The sequence below is a fragment of the Cheilinus undulatus genome, linkage group 14 (genome assembly GCF_018320785.1).
Source record: "Cheilinus undulatus linkage group 14, ASM1832078v1, whole genome shotgun sequence".
Taxonomy (NCBI): domain Eukaryota; kingdom Metazoa; phylum Chordata; class Actinopteri; order Labriformes; family Labridae; genus Cheilinus; species Cheilinus undulatus.
In genome coordinates this window covers 29,231,513-29,243,637 of record NC_054878.1, presented here as the reverse complement: position 1 = coordinate 29,243,637, position 12,125 = coordinate 29,231,513, and the positions used below count along the sequence as shown (strand labels likewise).

Here is a 12,125-nt window from a genome sequence, read left to right as displayed (position 1 = left end):
AGCATATATGACAATTTTGATTAATTATACTGGTAAGGGCAATGCTCTGCATATTTATTGTAATTGTTAATTACATGTAAAGCACATCAATGGCCCCATTGATGATGTCAGAAGGCACCCCAGGATGCCATGGTACCCTTGTTGAGAAAGGCTGATATACAGTGACCAGAACACAAACCCAGTATTTAGCCTACCAGAAACCGATAAATAACTTTGATGTGAAATTATTTATTAAAACATATATTTTGAGGGAGCTATGAGTTTTCATATTACTACTTGCATGCACCAAAACTTGTGGATATCATATTTGCATTAATGTCTAAATTATGGTGTAAAGATAAACGCAAGAACACCTACATTTCATATTCACAATGTCAATTTTAGCTACAAGGAGACTTTCCAATGAATGCTTTCGGTACTGACCAGAGAAGATATCTATATCCTAAAACCATTTTAACCCCTAAAGAGGTTAAGATAAAGTTAAATTTCAACTGAGACACTTATTTATCTTATTTAAAAGTAACTCATTATGTAATACTCGTATAGGCATGACACAATGTAGCTAATGCATGTATGCTCTATAAAAAAAGTGAAACGTTACTTTGTAAACACTATAAAGCCTTTGGCATATCTTTATAACGTCTACGCTTTGGAACTATCTCTATTCTCTAAAATATAAATGTCAAGTTTGTATTAAATGAATGTCTCTTTATTTTAATATGGTGCTTTCTTTAAAGTCAGTGAAAAAGTGGGTTATTTTTTACACAAAATGCGAATGTTAAGCGTCATTTGGAAAAGCATTTTTTAATATTAAAGTGATAATAGGTGAGGGACAGCACAGAGAAATTCGTCAGTTTTTATAACGTGTCGTTATAACGTGTCGTTCACGGTAAAAACAGAGCATTTGGTGACTCCTAGCTGTTAACTGTTTAAGCCCTCACTCACCGGCTGTCAAAAGAGAGAAAACAAACTGTCTCGCGGAGGTAGATCTGACGGCGGTTACACTGTGCGGGAAATTAACGTTAACTCAACCGCCCACTTGCTCAACGGTTTTACAACGGCTGTGTTTTGGCTGGTTTTTACCCACAGTCATGTGATTGTAACGTAAAACCCCTAACCGGAAAACAACGACGGACGACCCTCTCCGCCGCCAACGAATGCTGCGTTTGCGAGGAACAGTACAAGCTGCTGCGATCCCAGAGAGGACGGACGAGTCCCCGGTAACAAACAAACAACGGCGACACGGCAAAGTCCACCAAATAACTCGGAGTGCAGGTACGGTTGTTTTTTCGCTACACACTCACCCGTACGTTTAATCGTAGTGTTACGTTATTTAGCTACTTGTGTGCGCTTTGGCTCTCTGTAATTGTCACGGGGAAGTTAAAAGAAACGCATTCGTGACCAACCCCATCCCCCTTGCGTCTCTCGCTCTCATGCCCCGCGTGTGCTGTGTGTGTTGTGTGCTTGCGCCCGCGTGCGCGCATGTCCGTTTTCTCGCGCTAGCAATAGCAACCGAGAGAGAGTCTAGGCAGAGACAGGAGTCAGTGGAGACGCGCTCGTTTTCCACGCTTCCTGTAATAATGCTTAATGTACAACAGCTGTTTATTTCTATCTGCATAATTCAGCAGTGTGTCTCTCGGTGTATTTGTCGTCCTCACATGTGTTTCTACGGAGAGTTTTAACGGTGTGTTCTCAGAATAACAGAAATTCTCACCACGGAAGTAACTGTTCCACGTGTCTACATCACTCATCAGGGGCGGTGCTTTTGTTGAAAAGTATTGGTATTGATCAGCAAGCCTAGTGAGGCCATCTTGCCGGATCAAATGAGAGTATGACTGATCTATAGTCGTGCCATGTTAAAATATAACAAACAGGTACATTTTGTCCCAAAACTTGACTGATATGGTGTATTTGTACCAAATAGTCTTTTGCTCTGTATATGTTAAGAGAAAAATCATGCCCATGATTTTTGAGTTTCACTTCTACGTATTGAAGCCGTTCTGTAACAATTTGAATCTTTAAATAGTCATTACTTATGAAGGGAACAGACAAAAAAGCACAGATAAGAGGTTATTGTAAAGTTAATTCACCAGCATTTGAGCTATGGCTTAATGTTAATGGGCTACATTTGAAAACTAATCTTTTTTACGTTCAAAGGGAAATATGTTTAGCCTAATCGAAATAGGAGCACTTTTATGAACCAAGAAACTTTTAAAAAGTGAAGTTATGATAATGTGCATCCATGTTGTGCTTTGGTTAAGTGTCCAAGGCTGTAAAATCATATAAGAAGCACATATAAATTTAAAAACAATAAGGTTTGGAGTCATATAGGTTATTTGCTTTACAGTTATGGTAAGCAATGTTTCCTGCAGAATAGTGCTGTACTTGGGTGGCATGGTGGTAGTATGGGTCATCCCAACCAGCCTCAAATGGCATTATTCTTCAGCAAGAATATTACTCACCTCTTTAAATGTTCCACTTAATATTGCCTGATCATTGTTGATGAGGTAGCATATCGCAGCTGTTGTCATATAGAGTGCAGGAATACAGGATAATATTGGCAGAAAGCAGCTACACAAAAATGTTAAAATCATGGCATCAGAAGCTACATTTTAACACAAGATGTTGCTTCTCAAATGGTGCATTTACTAGAAGGAAGGACAAGTGAATGCCCTTCTCTCATGTATGGATGGAGTGATATATATTCAAAATATATATTTTATAACATCAAAGCCCTGCAGTTAATTTAACCATCATAAGACCTACTTTGGTAAGTTGTTCAGAGAATTCAAAGAGAGTGGTTGGTATAACCTTATGGTAAGTTTTCAGGCCATGGAAGAGTTTAATAGAAATACAAATTTAGCATTTAGGCCTAGTCTATCACCAATAGACAGTTAAAGCTTTGAAATTAGATTGTTTTGGGTCCATGGCAGTTATGAAGTACTTATTCATCTTCAGAAAAGTTTCCATAAAATGTCAAATTAACTTGCATTTCTACTTAATAAGGTGGGAAGGATAGCAAAATGACCACTCTGTACCATCCTACTTATAAGGCAGCCTTCTACTTGGGTGTCAAGCATACCTATCTGACCTTATAGGTTGGACTTGATCATACTACAGTCTGTTGATTAGTCAAAAGAATTGTCATTTTACATGTAAAAGCAGCACTAATAGACAAACGCCAAACATGCCATGCTAAAACACAAAATGCTGCATGTCTTTTATTGATGCCTCTTGTTTACATTGTCATGTTCTTCCTCTTTATTGAATCTATCAGTATACCTCACCGTCACACAGCTATAATGTTATGCCTTTATGCAGCTGACACAGCTATCACAATCCAGATTAAACTCCCATATTCCAACTCAAGCAAGATCAGAGTTAATCACATCAAACCACAAACAAAAAACAGACTCCTTGGTGGAAACATATCACTATTTGACTGAGATAAGCTGAAATGCAGCATTTGAGATACATTTCCTTGACCAAACAATTGAAACAACTAAAGTTCTTGTTTTGCCCTATCTCACATATCTAAATGAGGAGGATGAAGTATAATCTATTGCAGTCTACCAGCACCACAGACTTAAACCTAAAATCCCAAAGAAATCCATTCAAGCTCTCCTAAGTAGTTCCCTCAAAAAGTGGGTGCTGTAACTTTGATTTATTGAGGAGCTGTTGCATTAGAATCTTTTATTCTTTCCAGAGGTAGCTGGAAGTTGGAGGATGAGTGTATATAGAAGTCCTGTATGACAGGAGTGTGGTTGATGGGTATTTTACATCTTTCTATTCCTGCAGCTCCTTTGCACAAGATACGGAAACCTAGCCTTTTCCTGGAGCGCCACAGTGCCAGCATCTCTGCACTCTGACCTCTCTGATGAAATGCACATGTGTAGAGGGAGTCAAACTGTGTTTTTGTAACCAGTGGGGGATACAAGGAGTAATACTTTTCAGTTTATAAGAGGTTAACTGGAAAAGATGTCCAACATCCTGTCTTGGTATAGAACCTTTCTAAGGCTGTGTGCTGAGGAGAAAGTGCTGGAGAAAGGAGATTCACTCTGTTTCTCTTCTCCACTGAATGGAGGAAGAACCAGTTTTTGCTTGAGGAATGTGTGACAACACCCGCAACCTAGGTCATGTGATGGCCTGGGGTCCTCGTAGTCCCCCAGTGACCTATAGGGTCAACAGCACCCATCGTCACTGGTAAAAAGAAATGTGGGTAGCTTTGGAATCTCCTTGGAGGATGAGTTAGGTTGGACTCCATCAGAAAAGAGTTGTACTACAATATATTAACTCAAACTTTTAAACGCGATGAAACTCTGGAGAGAGAAGAACTTTGGTTTCCAAGTGGGCTGAAAAAACATTTTGTTTTAGTCAAAAAAAAAAAAACTATACAAAAATAGTGAAGAAAGTTGCAACATCTGAGAGGTGACTGTTTGAATGAGAGCAAATGCTAAATGCTTCTGTTTGGCAGTTACTTCTTTGACAATTATTGAAAATAATAAGTGAGCTACAAAGGTGAACACTGCTGAGCACCTCTTTTACGTATCGAGGGACCTGTTGAGACACAAAGAGCACAGCTGATGTCGAGAATAACTGTGGTCTGTCACAAGTTAGCACTGCAAAACATGATTGAAATATAGCAACAGAACAGCAGCTTCTAGTAGTAGTTCACACTTCCTTATGGAGAAGTTTTTGACACCTTATCCAGCATTTCCATGGTCAAAAGGGACAAGTCCTGTTACAGCTATTAAAATTAAGAATTTCTCTGCCTTTCTAAACACATGGAAATATTTGATATAATGTAAGAGCTCAACCAAAAATACAAATGTACAACAGTTGTAGTTTGTTATTTCTTAATCAATGGAGATACCAGAAATGCTACAAATTGCACCAGACATTTGAGTGTTAAACTAATTATGTAACATGTAAACTGCTATAAAAGAAGCTCTCTGTCTGTGTTCACAGGGTATTTTAAAATTGTAGAAAATGTTAAGAAATATTCCCTGTCATGAAAGAAGTCAAGATTTACAAAAATGTGTTTTTACTTTTTCATAAAAATGTCCAGAAACCCAGGCATACAATAAAATAAACAAGCTGCTTCTTGTTTAGCTTAACCATAATGATAATGGACATAAATATCTGTGACTGTAGTGCTAGACAAATAGTCTCCAGTGTCACTAAATGATTCTTCACTGTTGTGTTAAGCTAGTCTTTACAGGGCCGTTAGATCACCACCGTCAGCCTGACTCTTTGTGGTCACAATAATCTCTGGTCTCCTTCCAGACAGGAAACTCATTGCTGCTTGTGTGTGTGTCTGTGCGCCTTTGTTGCAGGTTGAAGAATGGAGTTGGCCAACCATGGTCTTATCCTGCTGCAGCAGCTCAACGCTCAGAGGGAGTTTGGCTTCCTGTGCGACTGCACCGTGGCTATAGGAGACGTCTTCTTCAAAGCCCATAAAGCCGTCCTTGCTGCCTTCTCCAACTACTTCAGGATGCTCTTCATCCACCAGGACAGGTAGAGAGGGAGTGTGTCAGCAGTAGCATCAGATACACTCTGAAAAAAAAGTCATGATACTTTTTGTTGTCGCATCAGGGAATTTATCCAACACTCGATTTTGCTGCCAAAACCTACAGGCCTCATGTCCAAATAATACTGACTTGTTCTCATGTTGTCAAACAATGACAACCCTTTGTAGTTGAGCAGTGGACTGTATCGTAACCTTTTTAGCTGATGTCCTACAACTGAAGTCTTTGTGCTATCAATTGATTTGACTAATAAGAGGGTTCTTTAAGGTCATTAAGACCAGTAAAGTTTCTTTATTTAACTAAATAGAGATCCAAAAAGAATTTTGCAATGGAATCTTTTAGTCTTTTTATTTCTAGAAACAGACCCGTGCAAATTTATGCAATTCAATTTTTGTAGTCAACTTATTTTTCTGGGGTTGATTGACTAAATTGGAAAACAGTGCTTTGGCAGAAACATTACAATGGCACCTCAACTCCAATTTTTGGGATTTAAGTTGGTAGACAAAGTTTGAATTATAAGCTATGTGTGGAAAAGGAAATATTGGCCTTGCATCATGGCCTCTGTATAATACATATCAGATTATGTGGCTATCAGAAATACCCAGCCCTATATAATATGATACAATACATTTATAGAATGGAGGGGGTCATATTGTATTTTTCAGTTTTTGTGTATGTAAAGCACTTTATTTTACAGTAGTGTTGCCTCAAAAATGCTCTGCAAAAAAAGTCTTGTAGAAACAGTATTTGGTGTTTTTGTGGTTGTTTTTACTTCTTATAGTACAAAGAATAAGTGTCTATACACTTTCTATGTTAGCTTAAACCTGTATGTATTGTAGTGTATTTTTTGTCAGGAAGGTGGGGGGTGTAAATCCTTCTGTCACATGTTAAAGCATCCATGGGCTGTGTATGTGTCTGTGCTAAATGTGTATGAATACATACATCCTCTGTGACTGTAGTGTGGTTGGGTAAGTGTGACCTGTGGTGTGAAAATGCTCAAGTGTATTTACCATTATGTCTTTGTGTTTCAGTGACTGTGTACGCCTGAAGGCTGCAGACATTCAGCCAGACATCTTCAGTTATCTCCTGAACCTCATGTACACCGGCAAGCTCGCCCCTCAGTTGATAGACCCTGCACGGCTGGAGCAGGGGGTCCGATTCCTGCACGCCTATCCGCTTCTGCAGGAGGCAAGCCAGTCCGTGTACTCCCACCCTGAGCAGAGCATCAACCTCTCCACCTCCCTCTATGGCATCCAGATCTCTGACCAGCAGGTGGCACTGTCAGCCCGATTACCAACTCGGCGGCAGCTCTCCTCACCGTTTGATGTGGAGCAGCTCAGCTCAGAGGGGAAAATTCCATCCACGCCGGCGGCCTCTGCATCACACTCTAACTCCTTACTGTCCAAGCTAGCTTCTTCGACCCCAGACATGGAGGCATCGACCAGCGAGGCAAAGCCAACAGCTGAGGAGGGGGGAATGGACTTGCTAAATGCAGATGGTTCCTCAGCAAGTACCTCCATTCTCCATGTGAAGCCAAGCATCATGAAGAGGAGCTCCTCTTTCAGGAAGCATTACTCGTGTCATCTGTGCAGGAGCAGGTTTACACAGAGGAGCCTGCTGAGGGAGCACCTCCTGCAGCACACGCAGGCTATGCAGCAGGCTGCAGCCGAGCCGAGCAGCGCCCTCTCACCTGTCATGACTGCAGAGCAGAGCATGCTGGATGTAGAGGGGATCCTTAAGGGGAGTAAGGTGGGGCCAGGTGCTTCTGCTTCCACTACAGCAGTAGAGATAATCAGTGACAGCGAGCAGACGCCTGTTTCAGGAACTAACTCAGACTCTCCACGAGCTGAGGTGTCCACATCCAGCTGGGGAGTAGGAGGATTGAACTCTCAGGCTGACACACCTCCTCCATCAGACATCGCTGATATAGACAACCTTGAGAGTGCAGACTTGGACCGGGAAGTGAAGCGACGGAAGTACGAGTGCTCCACATGCGGGCGTAAGTTCATTCAGAAGAGCCACTGGAGAGAACACATGTACATCCACACGGGAAAGCCCTTTAAATGCAGCGCCTGTGGAAAGAGCTTCTGTCGGGCCAACCAGGCGGCCCGCCACGTGTGCCTGAACCAGAGCGCCGATTCCTACACCATGGTGGACCGGCAGAGCATGGAGCTGTGCGCAGCTGGTGATGACGGCAGCCAGATGGAGGCCATGTTTTTGGGCTCCTCGAAGCCGTACAAGTGTAACATTTGTGCCACCACATTCTCCAGCCCCAACGAGGTGATCAAACATTTGTGCTTCACCCAGGGCGGGCTTGCAGCGTTGCAGGGAAACAACACGGGTGCAGGGATGATGCTTCAGCGTGAAGAGTTCTCCAAAGATGAAGGCTCTGATTTGTCCAACTCTGGCACTCCTCTGGAGCCCATAAAGACTGAGGAAATCCTCGTAGAATAGTGCCATAACTGTGTATGTGCCGTTTTTAAGATGTTAATTTTCTAAATTATGGTGCATAGGTAAGCTAAAGGTGAAGTTAGTCAGGGTATGTTTGTCAGAGGTTTTTAATCTACTAAAATTATTTTTTTTAGTTTTTTTTGGGTACAGTATTTTGGACATTTTGTCCCCCATATAACAAAAAATTATTAAAGACTAAATTAAGCATCTTATAGCTCCCTTGAATTCAGCCAAACATCATTAAATTAGCAGATAACATTGCTGCCGTGTTTGGATTACTATCTCACTCAGGCTTTTCACATTTTTTCACTTGTGAACTTCAGTTGTGGTGAAGCTGGCTTTCACAAAAAGAGGAAGAGGAAGCAGAGAAGCTTCCGGAAGAGACAGCACGTTATGAGATGAGTTGGCCGTGCAGCTTGTACTCTTAACAATCCACTTTAAAGCTGCAAGAGAAGCTTTTATTGGGTGTGGATGGGAGACTGACTCTGCAGACTGGGAAGTGATTATAATCCAGCTTAAAGCACACAAAATATTCAGACCTGAGACAATCTGTGCTCTTTTTGGAGTAGATACTCATGCAGGAAAGTTGTCTTCCATTCAGGTTTCAAAGGTCATTAAAATGCATTGGCCTTTAATGAAAACCCTTTCAAGTGCTTGATTTTATGGTCTCTAGTTTGTGTCATTATGGATCCAGTATCATCACTGAAAGATAATCAAGCACAATCCCTCCTTATGATAAGAGTGTGAACCCTTAGTGTCAGTCAGAAGGAGAGTTGATATTGTTTAAATGTTAGTGATTTTTAACTCCTTCATTCTGATGGTTTCTTTGATGAACACGTTCTACCCACTTTATGAGGAATCTGTCCAGTACTGTTGTACATTTCATCCTCATATCATTTGTTTAAATTTACATCTAAAAGCTTTTAATTTCTACATGATTTTTTTATTAAATAAACAATGCATGAAGTCATAAAAAATAGCCATATTTCAAAAGCATATTGAGAGACAACAAGCTTTAAAAGAAGGATTTGAATTGATTTAGCTATGAATAGATTATGGTTGGGGATGAGTATGACACTCTTTTCTTCAATTGGTTAACATGGTCATGATGAAAATACTGGAATTATAAGTATTCCCTTTTATTGTTTATGTAAACACTTTGTGCAAAGGGAAACATTTTGCAGTGTTAAAACCTTTCAACAGATATGGTTGATTTGATCTTTGTCAAAATCAGAAACAAGCAGCATGTGTAGTATACGGTGGCCCTGAAGGTAAAATGTGAAAAAAAAAAAAAAGATTGAAAAAAATTACCAGAGGCTTGTAGCATTTCAGTAAATGCAAAACATAAAAGTATTTCATGAAACACACCCACACACAGTAACTCTTACTGACTTACTAAATAAAAACCCTTATAAGAAAACACTTTATAGTTTGTGATAACTTACAAAATACTAAAAGGGGGACGATATTGTCTATACCCTCTGTTTCAGAAATATTTTTTGCAGATGATTAAGTGTTTTTGCACAATGGGATTTTGGAAAGACGTTATAATGACTACACACTATTGAGCTTTAGTAAAGCACTGCAGTGCCATCACACATCATACATGATGCATTTATATTTTTAATCACATAAACTGCTTTCCTGATTGTCTCTTTTTCCTTTTAGTCCAATAACAAGTGATTTTTCATTAATACAGGGTTCCTAAATGTTCTAGCCTTGGACCCACAAAAACAGTGGCATCAGAGACTGGGGACCCTGTCTGTACCTGGGGGTGGTTAAAGCATAGCTGGATGCAGCCATACAAATTCAAGAAAAGTCATGTGCACACTTACATTTTTAGTACTTTGATTTCAGCATAAATCTCACCACGTTTTGTATTTTACACTGAACCAAGTGTATGCTTATATTAAAAAAAAAAAAAAGGAAAATATACAATTTGAAATCATTTTAGAATATTCTTTGTTTTTTGAAAGGCATCTAGCAACCTTGTCTCAGTGTCTTGCGGCCCCCTAGGTGGTCCAAACCCTCACATTGGGAACCACTGTACTAATGAGTAAATGAAACCTTTATAGCAGTTTATAATTGACATAAAAGATGTTGATTAATTAATAATGCGTGGTAAATAACAAAATATTTTTGCATTTAGGGAATTGTTTTCAGCATCTGATTTTTTTCCCAATTATATAATTGTACTCTTGACCTCTGGGGCCACCATACCACAAATTAATGCAAATAAATGCTCCTCCTTGCCTGTTGCAGAGGAGTTTACATAAACAGGAGGGGATGGCTGTTGAAAGCAGGAAAGACTAGCTTTAAAACTGTGCTAAAAGACATAAAAACTACAGGGTTTATCTCTTTCACCTGATTGTCTGGAAACATGCAGTTTGATAGTTATATGGGGAAATAAAGAAGCTATTTATGTTCACTTACAACAACTTTTTGGATTACCAAGAAGATTTTCTGTGTACTACTGATGACTGATAATCTTTTCACATACGTCCATTTAATGTGAAGCATTGTATAATTTCTCATAATGAAACATGTTAAATTTAACAGAAGCACAAGTAGCATAATAAATGTTTCTTATTTCATGATAACTGTACTTCACCTATAAACAAGGATGTTTTTAACATTTGTACTATTAAGATGATGTTGAGGACATTTGTAACAATTTAATTGTCAAGAGTCATTTGAATAAGAAAATGAATCCTACATTGTTTATTGCCTTTTGCTCAGTTGTTCAGAGACTGAATGTGATCAGTCCAACCTTAAAGAAATATGTCTTCCAAACCCCTTTCATGAAAAAAGTATGCCATTTTAATATCAGAGCAGAGATTTCTAGCCATGTAAGAGACTAATTGTACAGAATTTAATTTACAACATTATTTTAAAGCAAAATGAACTAACTTCACGAATTATTATCAACTAACTGCAATTATAGTCTTTATTTTGAGAGGATTTTTTTGACTTTCCTCATTTTTTATTTTCATTTTAATCATTCTGAAATGAATGCCCATCCCTTAGTATGTTTTATTTGCCCCCCACCCTCCCTTATAAGAGCCATTATCATGCCTTGACAGTAAGTACGAGGTGCAGCTTAAATGAGATAAAAGTGGGGTTTTTTTAAAATTTAAACTCCACTGTTATTAAGTATTGAGAAGCAGATGCTGCTTTGTTGCAATCAGCCTCATGTTTGACTGGGTGGAGCCGTCTCACTCAGGTCTAGTGAATAAGAAGGCTTTTAAGTTTAAAGTACCTTTAATCATTATTTTTTTGCCAATGATGTGATCCCTGCCATAACTCAATCATCCATAACATTTCTCACATAAGAAGCTAAAATGTCTGTGAATTTAATCATTAACCCTGGGAAGAATTTTTTAATTATTTTTTTTTTAAAATTCTATTTGTTTTGTTTTGTTTATCAAATTGAAATGCTGTACTACTGACACGCTTCAGAGCTGCACAGAAATATGCACAGCTTCTACAAAGTCTAATTTACTTTCTCAGCGTCTTCCATAGCAGTCTGTTAACTTTATGGTTGTGTAAATGTGTGCTTAAACATCTCAGGAAGATGAGAAGTCAAACATTCTCTTGTGCGTCCTAAATTGTTCAATAAAATTATTTCAACTGCAGCCCATAAAACTACACCTAAATTTCCATCTGAAGTCTACTGTGATCAATCTTGTTCTCAGGAATGTGAGTGATTTTCTGTATGAATATTTTTCTTTTTTCATTGAAGAATAAACAATAAAACATGTCTTTTCATTTGTATGGATAGTCACTCGTTATTATCCAAACAACAGAAGCTGTTTGTATTTTGCAGTAGTTTGGAAGGCACCAAAAATGGATGTAGTTTTAAAACAGATTTAATTTTTAAATATATTGCTTTTTTGAATACTTTCATGTGCTGATTCTTTTTATAGTATTTTACATTCAACAGCAAATGAGAATCTTATGAAAATGACTGAAATCTTGGGGATGTTCAGGGCCTTGAATTTTTGTGTATCCATCCCTTGACTTAAACTTTTCAGTAACCTTTTCTCTGAGTTGCTTGGAGTGTTCTTTTGTCTTCATGGTGTAATGGTAGCCAGAAATACTGATTAACCAGTGACTGGACCTTTCAGACAGGTGTCTTCATACTAC

At 38.8% G+C, this 12,125-nt stretch overlaps 1 protein-coding gene across 1 annotated transcript; it reads left to right on the top strand.

Annotated features, from left to right (window-relative positions):
• Positions 1–937: 937 nt before the first annotated feature.
• On the top strand, positions 938–11,752 carry zbtb2b (zinc finger and BTB domain containing 2b). Its single transcript, XM_041805449.1, has 3 exons — positions 938–1,275; positions 5,337–5,517; positions 6,560–11,752. Exons 2-3 carry the CDS (start codon positions 5,345–5,347, stop codon positions 7,980–7,982), a joined length of 1,596 nt encoding a protein of 531 aa, XP_041661383.1. The 5' UTR covers positions 938–1,275; positions 5,337–5,344; the 3' UTR covers positions 7,983–11,752.
• The last annotated feature ends 373 nt before the right edge of the window (positions 11,753–12,125 follow it).